At 44.8% G+C, this 16,797-nt stretch overlaps 2 protein-coding genes across 21 annotated transcripts in view; one reads left to right on the top strand and one right to left on the bottom strand.

The window, feature by feature from the left end:
- LOC308472496 (opsin-5-like) overlaps positions 1-5,156 on the top strand; it is a 17,480-nt gene extending 12,324 nt beyond the window's left edge. The window contains exons 3-6 of one of the 3 annotated variants that reach the window (XM_080997482.1): positions 93-375; positions 2,576-2,869; positions 3,558-3,889; positions 4,692-5,156. In XM_080997482.1, the coding sequence (XP_080853608.1) occupies positions 303-375; positions 2,576-2,869; positions 3,558-3,889; positions 4,692-5,087 (1,095 nt within the window). In that variant the 5' untranslated portion in view covers positions 93-302 and the 3' untranslated portion in view covers positions 5,088-5,156. Of the gene's footprint in view, positions 1-6; positions 376-2,575; positions 2,870-3,557; positions 3,890-4,691 lie in introns of those variants that run through there. The other 2 variants (XM_080997481.1, XM_080997480.1) reach the window with 2 other exon arrangements.
- Positions 5,071-14,868, bottom strand: LOC308472506 (uncharacterized protein). 18 transcript variants are annotated; one of them, XR_013983531.1, is made up of 5 exons: positions 11,316-12,180; positions 9,423-9,471; positions 8,963-9,183; positions 8,194-8,340; positions 5,071-6,337 (listed from the first exon to the last, which is right to left on the bottom strand). XR_013983531.1 is itself a non-coding variant. In XM_080997500.1 (5 exons), exons 1-5 carry the CDS (start codon positions 14,635-14,637, stop codon positions 6,281-6,283), a joined length of 633 nt encoding a protein of 210 aa, XP_080853626.1. In that variant the 5' UTR covers positions 14,638-14,868; the 3' UTR covers positions 5,071-6,280. The 18 variants fall into 18 exon arrangements, 4 of the variants coding, with proteins under 4 accessions (XP_080853626.1, XP_080853629.1, XP_080853628.1 ...); XR_013983532.1 differs by having other exon boundaries at positions 8,963-9,180; positions 11,316-12,175; XR_013983533.1 differs by having other exon boundaries at positions 9,113-9,180; positions 11,316-12,057.
- Positions 14,869-16,797: the final 1,929 nt, after the last annotated feature.

Consider the following 16,797-nt stretch of genomic DNA (forward strand, 5'->3'; position numbering starts at 1 on the left):
GGAGGAAAAGAGAGGCTGGGGGGAAACTTTATAAGCCAGCCAGCTGTGAGTCAGCAGCAGACACTGCCTGATTTTCCTTCTGTGCCTCTCAGAAGTGGAGAATGTTGCCCCCAGCTCCTGTCTCCTAAAATGCGCCACAACGCGTGACAGAGGGACCAGCGTCCAAAGTGGTGGGTTTTTTCCTTCTCAGGGACTGTCCTCACTGTCCCTGTCTGCCCAGCAGCCAAGCTAAGGAGTTGCCTCTCCTCCCCACCGCCCTGCTTCCCTTGGCTTCAGAACTTTCTCCATCTCCACAACGGGACATGGAAGAGCACTACATCTCCAAACTGCACCCCACAGGGGATTATGGAGCAGGGGTGTTTCTTTTGATTATAGGTAAGTCCTGCCTTTCTGCTCATTCAGGACTGCATATTTAGAGGACTTATAGTGTAAGCAGCAGTGAGGTCTCCATGTTTGACTGTTTATTGCTATAAAGTACAGTTGCTTCTCTCTTGTTTTGGTACTATGGTGTAATGTTATTTTGTCTTCAGAGGGGTTGGAGGATGTGTGGTTTGAGTGTGGATATAGGGTTTTTAAAGTTTTTATTATTAGTTTTTTTCTGGAAACTGAATAATTTCTGAGTTGCATATTTGACTGTTTCATGCATTACAGAAAGACACATACAGTACATGATTTAGCAGCTCATTCAAAATTTAGTTTAAATCAGTCTTCATCAGTCACATGCCCTCAAAAATGTTTTTCTTTCCCTGCTTGGTTTTAATGTACCTATGTGGGGTTTTTTTGTTAGTTAGTTAGTTAATAGCTTGCTTTGGGCAAGAAAAAGCAACTAGCAAATTTAATAAATAATAATAATAATAATTTTGGACTATAACTCCCACCAGTTGCAGCCAGCACTGCTACTGTAATCCAAAATATCTGGAGGTTGCTCCATGGTGGCAAAGGCTCCTATAGATGGATGGAGTTTTGCAGAATATGCTGGTTTGGAAGGAGGTTGCAGATGAAAGTCAGCTGAAGCTCATAAGCATTTTGAGATAAATGCACATAATATTTTTGATGGTGACAGCTAGTGGGTGAAGGATTTCTATGTGCAGCAAAGTTTGTGGACAGGGGCATGAGCATGAGGCATGCTGAGGTGCAAGTATCCTACATGGATCCCCTCACACATTCTCCTAATGGTGTCTGAATCTCTGTTGGATGAGTTGGCACAGACTTGTGAAATGAGTGCAGAGACTGAAAAGGTCATATGAAAGCTTTTATCTGCGGGGGCTGCAATGGTCCCCTCCACTATCGAAGCCATCACTAGATATTGTGGTCATAAGCTAGTTTTTGAAAGCTATAATGGGAATACTTTGCCCTGAAAGGTTGGCAAAATTACATTCACCCTCTGCACTCCCTCCATCAAGGTTAAGGTGTATATATGTGTAAGTAAAACCATATTATCTTAAAGACTCCGCTGCACCTCATTTTTCCAAAAGAAACATGAACCCTGGTTGAGGGTGAAGACTCCTGGAACCTCACACCACTTGGCAGAGATTGGGGTGGCCCTTAACAAGATGTTCTCTTCACATGAAAGGGTTCCATCTTATTTTCTGTTGTTCACCCTCTGGAGCAGACCTGTGGAGCGGCACAAGGAGAGAAGCAGCAAGGGTTGTTCTGTACACAAACAGAAGTTCTAGTGCTAGTGGAACTACTTCTCTGGACACCACCCTTTCTTTTAATCCTTCTTTCAAGGTGCTCAGGACAACTTTGTGTCCAGAGCTGACAACAAACTGGCAGTGCAATCCTATAGACGTCTCCTGAAATGTAAGGCTAGATGACTTCATTGTGACTTACTTTCAGGTAATTGTGTGTAGGAATAGAATACAGCCTAGATCAATAATTTGACCAGGTGAGTGCAGATGCTACTTAATAGTTTTCACTGAGGCCATGAAACCTCGAGCCATGGCTATCAAGGTTTGGAGGTGGAGGAGGGAGAGAGCTTGAACGTTGAGACCCACGGAATCATAAGCTTGGGAGTGTCCAGAACCATATTCCCAATCACTTCCACCCATTTTGTCTTGTCTGAAAATCTGCTATTGAGCACAGAGTTTGCACCAACAAGGGTGTCAGGACTGGACAGCCTTCTCGCCCTCCCCACGTCTTACTACTCTAGGGATTGCTATGCTGTGGAATGGCAGGCGACCCCACCAACATTTTCTTTTGGATGCACATTTCAATTCACCTTTTACAATGTCAAGATAACAACTCTACAGTGTTGAAGAGAGCATACCACAGGTATCAAGACTAGATGCTAGAAAGTGACTGATTGGTGGCTGAAACAGAATCAACTTTTGCTCTGACCCTTACCTGTCCTTCAGTCACAAATCCACTGATATAAATTCACGAGCTGTTTCATGTTACTTTGGGTAACACATTACCTATTGTGGAGAAAGGCCTGTGAATAAAATACCTACTTCTCGTTAAAAAAGAAGACTGCTATGGCTTCTAAACTTTGAGTTATAGAGTATCTTGCACCGGTTTGTTGACTGATTGTGAATGCCTGTAAACCACACTGCTTTCCTCCTCCTCCTTTCAGGCATCCTGACAGTTCTGGGGAATTCAGCTGTCCTGGCAGTAGCTGTGAAGCGCTCCTCCCATCTCAGGTCACCTGAGCTCCTGACGGTTAATTTGGCCGTAACCGATCTTGGAATGGCCATCAGCATGTATCCCCTGGCTATTGCTTCTGCTTGGAACCATGCCTGGCTGGGAGGCGATGCAACTTGCATTTATTATGCCCTGATGGGTTTCCTGTTTGGTGTCGCCAGCATGATGACCTTGTCTGTGATGGCTGTAATCCGCTTTCTTGTAACCCACTCTTCAAAGTCCAATAGTGAGTAACAAAGCACAGAAGGGTGGCAAAGGTGAAACAATTTCAAAGCTTCAGACTTCATGTCAAGGCCAAGGGAATAATATTTTAAAGAGCCTATCAGACCTTTTCTGTGAGTTTATAGATCAGATATATTCAGCATTACTGCAGTAAACAATGGGGGCGGATATACAGTCTGGCCGTAAACATGTTTTGAGCTGTAAATTGAAATGCATAATACCATGTAGGAGTTGGCACTATGGTCCTGGTGTGAAAAACACTGTTCTTGTTTACATTGGCTGTGTACCTCTGCTACTAGCCAAAGACAGTTAACCACGTCTGGTGACCAATGGAAATATCTTAAGCTTCCCTGAGAATGCTTTAAGGAGGCCTATAAATGTTGTCAGGCAATATACATAAAAGTATCACACTAGACAAGTGTGTTCTAAAGTATGTCTATATAGCCATAACTCAAACAGTTATTTTTGACGGAGATCATGTACATAATGTCTCCACAGCCTGAGCAAAGGGTCATGGCTTACAGGGCATGCAGAAGATCCCATGCTCAGTCCTTGCCATCTCCAAATAGAACCTGGGAAGTCTGAAACCCAGGAAAGCTGGACAACAGAGTGACAGGGATAATTGCCTGGCAGATTTCTATGCTCTTCAAATAGTGTTGGTATCTATAGTCTACTTTCTTTTCTTTTCCTAGGTAATACAATCAACAGAAAAGTCATCCATGTTTCTATTGCCTTGATCTGGCTGTATGCAGCCCTCTGGGCCATGTTGCCTCTGCTCGGCTGGGGGCATTACGGCCCAGAACCATTTGGCACTTCCTGCACCATAGCCTGGAGCCAGTTCCACAACTCGGCTAATGGGCTTTCCTTTATTCTGAGCATGTTCATTCTGTGTACCATTCTGCCAGCAATTACCATCACCATCTGTTACTTGGGTATAGCCTGGAAGGTTCATAAAACCTATCAAAAGATGCAGAACTTCAACAGGACTTCAAATGCAGCAAAGCTGGAGAAGAAATTGACATTGGTGGGTATGTCTTGTTGTGAGCAGAGTATTTTTGTATTTTAAAGAGCAATAGGAACACAGTGTTCCTTTGACTCAGACATTGATTCTGTCCTTACAGATTGAAAATTATTGTCAAAATATTGGGGAAATGCCAAAGCACTTATGGATGCTATGGACTGGGCTGTGTGTTTGCCTTCATGTATGGTTTGTGTTCCATTTGAGTTGCAGACATTGAGCAACTCCTCTGTTTTTCAGTTGTTAGATTCATTGGTATGAAAGCTTATTGTATTAATGCGAAATAATATTAATATTCAAAATATTTATACCCCACCCATCTGGTTGGGTTTTCCCAGCCACATACATACTGGGGACTAACTTAATGATGAACCTGTATATTGTAAGACTCTCAGATCTTGCAATACGTGGGCTCATAGAGGAAACATGTGGTATATATATTGCTATTGTATGAGATGCTGAGGTCCTGGCATATTTTCTTCTATAGGACTATAATTTGAAACAAGTGACATTCCATTATGATGTAAAGCATCTGATAAACACAAAGGATGCTGTTCTTAACTTCTTATCCTGATCTTGTGTTATTTTTTTACCGCTAGAGGGCTGCTGTACTGCAGAGGATACTGCTTTTCGGTCTTAGGATAAAATGGACAGCCTAAAATGAATGCAAGAGCCAATTGTTTAAATATCTCTTAAACGTTAAAGCACTAATCCTTCATTTCTCTCTCACCGATTCGAAATAACAGATAGAGAAGGAGAAAATATAAAAAGCCAGCCAGTAACTAACTATAAGTGGTTGTTTTTACAGATGGCTGTACTGATCAGTGTGGGATTCCTCAGCGCATGGACACCATATGCCGCAGTCAGCTTCTGGTCAATATTTCACTCCAGTGAATCAATACCACCCATCGTTACCTTGTTGCCATGTCTTTTTGCTAAATCCTCAACAGCCTACAACCCTTTCATTTACTATGCTTTCAGCAAAACTTTCCGGCGTGAAATTAAGCGCCTCCAGTGCTGCTGTAGTCAGAAAGTTTACTTTAGCACCAAGCATACCAATAGCCATGTGTCAGTGATTTGGTCAGGAAGGGATAATGCGCACATTTCTTCATTCAGAAAGACAGACAGTGGAGAAGTTCCAAATCCATCCGCTGCAGCTGCAGAAGTCTTATTTGAAAACGTTGCTCTAAAGTCCAGATCATGAAATCTCCCAGGGAAACACTGCAAGGGCAGTAATTCCTAGGAAGTTTATAATAAACTGCTTGCAGGATAATTCCAAGGTCTCTGTTCTTTAAAAAAAAAGACCTGCCGGCAAGAACTGAGGAATCTCAAGGAATTGTGAGCACATGGACTAAATTAGAGTTTGCTATATTAATAGCTGGCAGAGGAGGTATTTAGGCAGTTAAAAGAGATTGTAATGTTAGTGAACTTGGCATTTGTTTTTGTGCCTTTGTTGGACTGTATGGGATGCTGAGCTCAGGTGTCAATGATGGAGTCTCAAGAGGCACAGGTGTCTTGAAGAATAAGAAAAGACCTTTGCTTAACGGGCTGTTAACACCTCCCCCTTCAATGCTTCTATTAAGGCTGTTGAGCAAGAACCTTACAAAAAATGGACTTTTCATAAAAGGGTCGCTCTATCCGTCTTGTGCATGTCATCTCAGTAATGGATTTGTGAGGTCACAGAACTGGAAACTGCCCATATCTCCTGCAAGGCCACCAACTTCAGACTCTACAGAGGCTATTGAGCAGGAAAAGAAAAAGGTAGACCAGGCATAGGCAACCTTCGGCCCTCCAGATGTTTTGGACTACAATTCCCATCATCCTTGACCACTGGTCCTGTTAGCTAGGGATCATGGGAGTTGTAGGCCAAAACATCTGGAGGGCCAAAGGTTGCCCGTGCCTGAGGCAGACTACCAGGGGTAGGAAATGGATATTTGTCAATCTGACAAGCAAACAAAGCTAGGGCAACGAGACTGGACCGAAAGGGCAAGGTATGTGAACAAACAGTATGAAACAGCAGGACATAATTTCACCACCTTTCTGTATCAGTAACATTTATTTTAAATTGTAATTTGCATTTCCAAAGATCTGAAGTGTATTTCAGATATAATGCAGTCTTATATGCAAAAATTTTAAATTTACTCATTTCATTTAGATTCTTTGATAGATCTTACATACATATGTAATAATATTGCAGATGATTTCCCACTTTCTTAGAAAGCATAAGGCAACACCAGACATTGTAGATGATTTAACAATTTTATCAACAAATCACAATGCATTAACACAAACTGTAAGATATAAAGTTTGTTATGAGACAGAGGTTTACAGAGATTGCTGCCTCATTTCCAAGTATTTCTCAATATCATCAAGAACTTGGACAGCTACCTTTGGGATTCAGGTTCCAGGGCCAAATATTTTGGAAACACCAGAGGCATACAAGAAGTCATAATCCTGTGCAGGCGAAAAACAGACATAAAACATGCATGCAAACTTTGTAAAGTAAAATTCTGCAGAACACATGCTAAAAGAACAGAGTTTAGCGATGGCAGGTCAGGAGATAGCACACATGGAGAAGGGGAAATAACTTGGTATGCTAGCTATGGGGGGAAACAGTGATGCTCTCACCTACGCAAACCCCGCCATGTGTGCAAAGTCCCAGTGACTACAGGTTCAAGCAATCTCTGCTCTAGGTCAAAATAAAAAAATCCTTCCAGTAGCACCTTTAAGACCAACTAAGTTAGTTCTTGGTATGAGCTTTCGTGTGCAAGCACACTTCTTCAGATACACTGAAACAGAAGTTGCCAGATCCTTCTATATAGTGAGAAGGTGGGGAGGGGTATTACTCAGAAGGGTGGTGGGAATGGGAGATTGGCAGATAGCTGAGATGAGCCTGCTGACGACTCTTAACGACTGTAATAGGTCTTACAGGAAAAGGCAAGGGGTGAGAAGGTGAGAAATGGCCTAGTCATGTATAATGGGATAAGAATCCAATGTCTTTGTTCAAACCAGGTCTCTCCATGGTTTTAAGTTTGGTAATGAGTTGCAATTCAGCAGCTTCTCTTTCCAGTCTATTTTAGACTGGAAAGAGAAGCTGCTGAATTGCAACTCATTACCAAACTTAAAACCATGGAGAGACCTGGTTTGAACAAAGACATTGGATTCTTATCCCATTATACATGACTAAGCCATTTCTCACCTTCTCACCCCTTGCCTTTTCCTGTAAGACCTATTACAGTCGTTAAGAGTCGTCAGCAGGCTCATCTCAGCTATCTGCCAATCTCCCATTCCCACCACCCTTCTGAGTAATACCCCTCCCCACCTTCTCACTATATAGAAGGATCTGGCAACTTCTGTTTCAGTGTATCTGAAGAAGTGTGCTTGCACACGAAAGCTCATACCAAGAACTAACTTAGTTGGTCTTAAAGGTGCTACTGGAAGGATTTTTTTATTTTGACTATGGCAGACCAACACGGCTACCTATCTGCTCTAGGTGTTATCCTATGTAACATAAAGAATGAAATCATCAAAAGTGGTGAACATTTTCACCTCTGCTCCAAGACAACCAGAGACTTGTGGCTCTATACGAATCTTTTGCCAGGTGCAACAATTATACCAAGGTCAAGAGATTCAAAGCAGAAAAGCAAATTCTACCCCACTCCACTTGCTATTCCCCCCTCCAACCCTTTCTTCCCTTCTTCTTCCTAACTATTTAAACCAATTCATGAACCAAGAACTTCTACATTGACCACTAATAATGAAAAATATGTTGTAGATATATTTCCACATTTATTATGCTATTTTTGTGATATACAAATGACATAAGAATACTTGGTACAGTATACTCATTTGTATAACATTATTCTTGTTTATAACCCCACCCCACCCACACTCCCCGGAAAAAAAGCAAATTCTGGAAGGAAAAAAAAATTATATATTTTCTATTTCAGTAAAGGAAACTGGTCCCTTTTTTCTTCATTTCTTAAAATGTTTACGAATATTTTTAAATTTAAAAAGTGACTTTTAAATTATTTGATTATATTGACAGTTTTCGAAAGCTTTTGGGAGGCTGCTTCTCAACTGCGTTGTTCTCTGAACCCTAAGCCTAGAAACTACAATGCTTTCCAAAATTTGCTGAAGGATTTCCACATTTCAAAAGCTAGATGCTATTTTAAAACCCTTTCAAAGGTGTTCATTTGCCTGGAGGAGGAGGAGGAGGAAAAAGTAGATGGAGACCCCACCTCACTGGGAACAATGTAATCTTCTCACAACAAGCCATCTTTGGATTAGCACTAGGTGGTGCACAGTACCTGGGGAGGGATGACGCCTCCACACATGAGGAGAAGGTCTGGGCGGCTAAGGGACAAGCCGTTTTGCGGCCAGCAGCCAAGGTGCACGCAATGCCCCACGCAATGCACATCCGCATCTACCGCCTGCTGGGCCACTTCACGGGGTGTCTAGGAAGAGAAAGCAAAGGAAGTGTCAAACCAAATGGGAAAGAAGAATGCACAAAACCTAACACTGCATGCAGACCCACGCTTCTGTTTTCACAGAGAAGAGCGGCAACAAAACACTAGGCACCAGCATGCGCCGCTGAAGGCTGCTACTGGGTGCCCGGAAAGTAGAGTACAGAGGGGAACACTGCCACCTACCGATGACATCTTCCAACTCGGGAATCTGTAAAATCATCCTAGTACAATATATTCTGATAGTTACCTTTGGTGCGAGCAGGAAATTGAAACAATAGGTGCAAATAATTTTATAAAAATTTATTTTACAAATTTATAAATTGCTTAAAAGCCCGAGGCCCACAAAGCTGTGTACAAAAATCTAAAATACGGAAAAAAAATGTTGTGGCTGCTTCTGGCTTCCCTCCTGCCTTAGATATTTATTCAGGTTTTATTTTAAAAAATGGTTGTCTTTTTCTTCTGGTTTTCCTTCGCTTCCTAATCCCCACCCCTTTGCCCCTCAGTGAAGGAAATCAGGCTGAGAGACTGACTTCCCCTAGCGAGCTTCACAGCTGAATGCCTCTCCCCATCCCAAACCTCTCTCTAGTCCCACCCCTGGACCCCCAGGAGCCTGGGAGAGATGCTCTGGACCACAGCCTTCCCCCAGTGCCTGGCAGGGGCTGCTTCCACGGCTGGGCCCAGCAAACGGCCTGCGCCACCACGTCATCTCCGCAAGCTTCAAGGAAAGACACCGAAGCACAACTTGACAACAGCCAAGAACCGTTAACGATTGATTAAGGTGCCCCAGTGCCTCTTCCTCCTCTTCCTCCAGGTCTTCCAGGATGAGATCTGCTGAAAGGGAAAAGAAGAGAAGGCTGCTGGTTAGAGAGACTTTCTGAACACACCCATAGAAAGAGACATGACCTTCAGGCGGACTTTCCTTCTCTTTTGCCTGAGCCTACAGGGAAACAAAGAGCCACATGGGATATGATGGTCTACAGCTCCAAAGAGGCCTCAGACAGAGGCCTTTCCTGAGAAGTCCTTTCGAAAAGGGGCAGGCGGGGGGGGGGGGACTCAGGGAGAGGGCACACCTTATTTTTCCTCGCCATCCGCGAAATGGCTTTTCGCAATCTGGTAAACCTAGAAAAGAAAGAGGAAAAGGTGAGAAATGGGGCTCACAGTTCGTCCTCTCCTGATCTACGCCCAAAACTGCTTTTTGCATTCACGCCTCTAAGCTCACGATCCCCACAGAATTCAGCTGCGCACCCCCAAGAAGAAGGAGAACACCTTGAGGCAGAACTTGACTCTGAAGGTTAATGGGCAAAATTTAGGCCACAACTTTATTGAGGACAGCAATGTGAGTGGTATTGGGTTTAATTGTTGAGGGTTTTTCCAGTGATTTTACCCCAGGAAATAGGCCCCCGAAACGGACTTTGGGCACACATACAACAAAAACCACAATAACACTAATAACACAGTTTGACAATTCAGATTTGGATACACTGATATACCTACGACTACACCTTTTTAACAATATTTTCCCGCCTCTCTCTCCTCCCCCTACTTCCCACCATTATCCACCTTATCGCTTAAATATTCCTTCCAGATTTCTTCATATTTATCCATTCTTAATTTGCGTTGACATGCAATTTGTTTGTATGTAGCTAGTCTGTCCATATTATCAATTCATGTGCTCAATTGAATCTTTTTGCGGCTCTTACAAATCATCAAAACAAGTTTTTTTGCTTTTAATATAGCACGGTACATCCTTTGTTTTGACCCCTTGTAATCTCCCACGTTTCCAGAATATAATTTAGAATTAAATTTAATTCCACTAAATAACAATTTCTTTTTATTACTCTTGCTATAAATATCCTCACCTCACACCAAAATGATCTTATTATCGGGCATTTAATCATCATATGTACTAAGTTCACATTTTTACTCCCACATCTCCAGCAGTTGTCTGTACTTGTTATTTTCTTCTCGTATAGTTTTGCTGGAGTCCAGTGGACTCTGAATATTATTTTCTGCTGAATGTCTTAGTCTTAGATCCACAGAGGCTATTTCTGTTGGTTTTATACTTGACTCCCATATATTATTTGTTATCTGTACCCCTAACTCTTCACTCCATTTTTGTCTATTGTATTCTAAATCATATTTCTGCCTGTTGAGTAGAGTTTTATGTAGTGCAAGTGTAGAGTTTTTTGTTTTTGCTGCAGAGATTAAATCTTGTAGCAACATGGGTGTTTCCGATGCTGCTATAGCCTCAGGGCCAAACTGCCTTTCCAACATATGTTTCAATTGGATGTATTGCCATTGTGTTTCACGGGTTAATCCATACTTTACTTGCAAATTAGGCCCCCGAAACAGACTTTGGGCATGCCTGGCTTAGGCATTGGCAATAACTATATCTGATTCCTGCCCACCTTGCAGGAAGTCTGGAAGAGTAAACCACCAACAGAGGGAGCTCCATCAATGGCGACCAACTGAAACTCACCCTGGGGTTCCCGCTGGGTCCTGGCATGGCCCTAGCCTCCCAAGCAGACTTTGGACGAGATCTGGACCTGCAGATTCCTTTAGCGGAATACCCGCCCCTCCCCTCCCCCACATTTCACTAAGCCAATGCCTTACTGCCAAACCTTACAAAGTTGTGACAATTGCTAAGAGGTAGGAAAAAACCAAGAGGCCAGTACCAATTTGCCAAATGGAAAAAATTCCTACCCGGCCCCTGTTCCAAAACGGGCGACCAACCAAAGTCCAGAGCAAGGCCAAAGCACAAACCTAAATTGAGGGTGGGTGGGCAGGTGTTTGGCAGCGCAAACCCAGGTAACCCCCCCCCATGCAGCGCCGCTGCCTTTTAAAGCCCCCCCCCCCCCCGATCATACCACCACTCCCAAGGAAGGGGGGCTGCAACTATGGCCTGTGCGCAACACGGACCCTCAATTAAGAGGGTCCGATATGCTGAAAGAAATCCTACTTACATGCTCTCTCTACTCTCACAAGCACAGAATGATCCAAGCATAGGAGATCCCAGGCCTTCTAGAGCTCGGGCGACCAGTGAGCCAGCAGAGGGAGATGTCACAATGAACCTTGCGATGCGGCACCCCTGGTCCCTGAGAAAACCAGCAGCCACAAGCCCTGCTCCTCTTAAGGGACGTGACTAAGTTTTCTTAGTCAAATTTATCCGTAGAAGCTATTATGATGATAGCAAAATAGTATTGCTTTCTTTAACACATTATAAAACCAAACCACATTATAAAACCAGTTCATAAAACGAAAGAAAATGAATATTGGGGATTGCTTTCTTGAAAGCATCACCACACCCAAGACGATGTGTCAGGCTCCTGGCATGGGCGTAGCCAGGGAGGCGAGGGGAGGGAGCTGCCCCCTCTAAATCAAGTAAATCAATAAAAATACTGAACTAACTGACCAATTGTGCCACAGATAACTCGGCTCTGCCCTTAGCCTCCAAAATAAAGCCTGCCCCACAATAAATGCTGTTTGCACCCATGGCTCCTGGTATCAGTTTTCCAAATCCAGGATGGTGCTTTCAAGGACGCAATTTCAGCCCCATTTATTCTGATCCTTATGAAGAACTGTTCCCTTTCCCTCTTAACAAATAAATTGCCACGGCGGCAGGTTTGATCCCCAGATGGGCCAGCCATATATTCCTGCATTGCAGGGGGTTGGACTAGATGATCGGCTGGGTCCCTTCCAGCTCTACAGTTCTATGCTTCTTATGTTCTCAAGCTCCCCCGGTGCCAGTTTCCTCAAGTACTTGAGGAATGGCAGCCTGTCATAAGAGGATGACAGCTGATGGGCAGCAAGCCTCTCCTATCTGCTGGGATTGCCAGACGGCATACTCTGTGCCTGCTCCAAGATGCCAGTTGCTTACAGCTACAGCCATCTCATTCTAGTTGGCGTAAGGGAGTTTCTAGCCCAAGTATCTGCCAGGGAAATAAAGGGTCTGGAAAGGTTAACCTCGCTCTGAGCGGCCAAGGCTGCATCACTTGGGAAGATAATACTCTTTAGTATTTCGTATTCATCTCTTCATAAAGAACACAACAGGGTGTCCTTTCAACCAACTTTAGATGATAGAAGCCAGGTTTTCACCATTTATTTAGCCACTTTTGACTTTCACAAATTTAAGCAGGTGTGTTAAGCCTAAGGCCTCAGTTCTGTGTTCATTTGTTTGCAAGTGGGTTCCACACTGAATTCAGCAGAATTTACTTTAGAGTAACAGCTTGTGTCGTATGGGGCTGCCCATGATCCTTCTAACTTTTCATAACTCAAAAAGCTGACTGCTTTTTCAACAGCAGAAGTTTGGTGGGTCAAAAGTGTCAGAGCCTCCCTTACTCCGAGTCTGCATCTTATTACAGGAGTCCTGAAAATCAATAGTGCCTCTGAGGGCGCCACACACTCTGCAGTGCTTGTTACAGATAGGTAGCCGTGTTGGTCTGCCATAGTCAAAATAAAAAAAATCCTTCCAGTAGCACCTTTAAGACCAACTAAGTTAGTTCTTGGTATGAGCTTTCGTGTGCAAGCACTGTGTATCTGAAGAAGTGTGCTTGCACACGAAAGCTCATACCAAGAACTAACTTAGTTGGTCTTAAAGGTGCTACTGGAAGGATTTTTTTTATTTTGTCTGCAGTGCTTGGGAGAGCAAGCAGAAAGACAGAACTCCTCCTTCCACCATAGAGAAGAAGGACGGAGAGCTCTAGACAACTGCACACTTCCGGTTCTGATCAGAAATTTCCACATGCGGGTTAAGAATGGTGGGGAAACATGGGGGAACTGTCAATAAATCAGGGCAGGTTTGCAGATGCTTCTGCATTGCTCTGCATTGCGCTTTTGACTATGATGATATACCAAGGGACGTTCAGTGCAAGATCCTGCTTCCGCTCTGGTCGCTTGAATAGAAATGGGCGATTTTTGTTTTTTATAAATGATTTTATATGTTGCCCTCCCTGCCGCCCAAGGGTTTTAATATGATTTTTCAGGATAGAAGGAGAAAAGAGAGATTATGATTACGGATAAATCTTTTTAAAAGATAGTAAGGGAGGTATGTTAAAAGGGAACTGCGTGAATAGCTTTGTTAAAAGGCATTTAAAACGGGCAGAAATTCAAGCCAATTACGTATAAACACTGTATTTTAAAGCACATTGGAAGCACATTCTTTGCCTCAAAGAATTCTGGGCATTGTAGTTTTCCCCTCGCAGAACTACAATTCCCAGCAGCAGTGCCCGGAATTCTTTAAGCGGGAGAAATGGACTGGAAATGTGCTTCAAAGATATTGTTTGTACATAGCCTGAGTCTCCTCCATGGAGGGTTGAAGCTGTTCATTTTCTGTTTAAACAGCCTTTAAAGGCACAAAATCTTTTCCACCAACAAAATACTAATGGAGTTTTTGCTTTCACCATTTTGGGGCTCCCAAAGTGGGGCTTGTCACTCACCCCAACGCTCTTAAAACCAGGTTGAAAATTGGAATGGGTTCCCAGCTCAGTCAGTAGAGCCTGAGACTCTTAATCTGAGGGTCATGCTGATGGCCAGTCCAAGATCGGTTACGGCCAAATTAACCGTCAGGAGCTCAGGTGACCTGAGATGGGAGGAGGCTTCACAGCTACTTCCAGGACAGCTGAATTCCCCAGAACTGTCAGGATGCCTGAAAGGAGGAGGAGGAAAGCAGTGTGGTTTTCAGGCAGTCACAATCAGCCAACAAACCGGTGCAAGATGCAAACATCATGACCCACAGCCAGTGAATACTCTATAACTCAAGGTTTAGAAGCCATAGCAGTCTTCTTTTTTAATGAGAAGTAGGTATTTTATTCACAGGCCTTTCTCCACAATGTTGTGTACTGAAGTTCTCACCCTGGGCCAGCAGGGGGATACTGTAGATAGTTTTCACTCAGGTCCACATATGCAAATAAGGGATTGAAAGTGACGTTCAGTGATTGGATAGTTACAGAAAGTGGTTACTGTTGCGTTGTAGTGGAGCTCTATATAAGCAGGCTGGATGAACCCCCCAGTTCTGTTCTGGCCTGTGAATAAACAAGAGCTGTTTGAAGAATTGCTGTGTCGTCTGATATGTTCACCCAAAACTTAACAGTTCCTGCCTTGAAGGGGCTGGACTAGATGACCCCAGGGTCCCTTCCAACTCTACAGTTCTGTGATCCATTGCTGCACCTTCACTTATTGCGAGGCATTTCAAGGGAAAGAGTTATACTGGCACGCTTTCCCCTGAGAGGCTCACCTGGTACCTCCACGAGGCACCTTAAGATACCAGGTGAAAACCTTTCTCTTCATTTCTGCCTTCGGCTGACCAACATCCTATATCCTTTGGGACGCGGGGTGGGAGGGAGGCGGTTCTTGTTTTATTCCGCTTTTGTGTTCCTTATGCATTTTGTGTTTTAATCTTGTGTTTTGACGCGGTCCCCTCCAAGCCTTTAAAACAAAGCGGCGCCCAACGCCGGCTCCTTCGGCTCCTCCTCCACGCCCGCCGGAAACTGTGCCGGGGAGCCGGGAGTGTCGTTGGAAAACCCTTCGCCCCGCGTCCCTTTGGTTCCGCCCCGCCCCGCTGCGGCCGCCTCCGCCGTTGCAACGCGCCTGCGCGGTCGGGGTAGGGCCGGCGGAAGGATCCGGCTCGCTTCCCGGCTCTCCGGGAGGGCGGCTGGAGGCGGAGGGGCCGAGCCAGGCTCCGTGCGAGGGGCTCCCTTGGCGAGGAAGGGGGTCAGCAGCCCCCCCCCGGACCGCTGTGAGGCCCCAGCGGCGGCAGGATTCTTCCCCGGAGGCGCCCCGAGGAGACGCGGCCGGTTGGGCCGCCCCCGCCTCTCGCCCGCCCCTTGCAGCTGCCCGGGGGGGCGGGGGGTTCTGCACCCCCCTGGTCCCAATCTGGCCACCCTCTCCGTAGACCAGGCTCCGCTCCAGCCCCAGGCTCCGTCTCCATCCCGGGAGGGCCAGCTTCTGGGGGGAGAAGGCAGCTTGGCAGGTGGGGGGGGGCAGCTCCGGATTTAGGATGGTTCCGGCAGTTGCCCCACACAGAGCGCCAAGCAAAGGGGTTGCCAAATTGAGAAGATGCATTTTGGGGGCACCAAGTTTTGGCCTTGCACAGGCCACCATATTTAGGAAAGATTCTGGTCTGGACTGAGCTCTTCCTTTCTTGGGTATTTTTGATATGGACTCCAAGGAAAGTTGAAAGGCTTGCAAGTTCTCCCCAGAGGTGCAACACGGTACTGAAGAAAATGTATTGGTTTACCTGTTTTGTGTCCCTTGTCTTCTAGCGCAGCAAGAATACTCTCCCTGGAAGCCTGCCATTAGCTGGCTGGTCCAAAGCAGTAGGTGACGTTTCAGCTCACCACCTCGGCCCCCTGTCTGCTGGCCTGCATCGCCCCGTCTAGGGTGCTGAGTACTGCAGTTTCAGGAGAAGCCACAACAGGCAAACTTCCTTTCCTGCATTACTGTTCATTGTAGTTTTGTTAGAATTAAGTTACCATTGCATGTGGATACATTCACTGCTTCTTTAAAATGGGGAGGGGGGACAGCTTGAGGGGGGCCAGTTTAGGTAAAAGCAGCAGTGTGAGGGCTGTTTTAGCCTTTCTCTGCCTGCCACTCTACCCCCAACTGCTGCTGCGTCTGTGTGGTGCTGAGTCCATGTTTGTGAGGGTGGAGTGTGAAAACAAACTGGAAATAGCTTGAGAGAAAGAAATCTTTCAGTGGAGAAGCAGGGTATGGAGGGGGGGGGGCTTTCCCTGCGCATTCTCTACTTAAACCACCCTCTTCCAACAGTGTGCTTTTGAAATAAGTAGTAGATGACAGCTCTTACTTTCATGCATCTGCTTGCATTGTTGATGAGACAGGCGCTTGCAAAGCCTGTTATTCTGTGAGGTTTGCTCCCATTTGCGCTTTCTCCTCCGTCATTGTTTCTTCAGAACTCTGTTATGCACCCTAGTCCGTCCCCCCCATAGGAGAAATGTATGTGTCAGCTAAGTGGAAACTTGGAGATTGCAACTTGAAATGTTGTCTATGGTATGGTGTAATATTTCTCGCTGGAACCTTCTTCCTGTTTCTCTGCTTTTCCTCAAGTCTCACTTCCCAGCTGTTTTCCCAGGTTCCTCTTTTTTCCTTCTATTGCCTTGCTGCCTGCTTCCACCAGCCACCTTGCCCTGGTCTCTCCACCCCTTAGTTTTAACTGTCTCCTGTGATCTCTTTCTAGTCCTCAGCCTTCCCCATAAAGCTCTGCCTCTTCCTAGGGCCTGTGTGGTGTTTTAATCTTAGCCAAAATGACAACGTTCCTTTTTAACCTACAAGTTGAACTGAAATATTCTGGCAACTGTGCTCACTCAGCTCTTTGATAATAATCTGTCAGAAGTGCAATACGATATAGTGAGTACCCCCCCTTAATTTAAAATATATATATATAGGCATAGTTTCTATTTGCATTTCACTGTCTTTTTTCAGTGCAGCAAT

The sequence above is a fragment of the Podarcis pityusensis genome (assembly GCF_964106645.2).
Source record: "Podarcis pityusensis genome assembly, chromosome: 3".
NCBI classification, from domain to species: Eukaryota; Metazoa; Chordata; class Lepidosauria; order Squamata; family Lacertidae; genus Podarcis; species Podarcis pityusensis.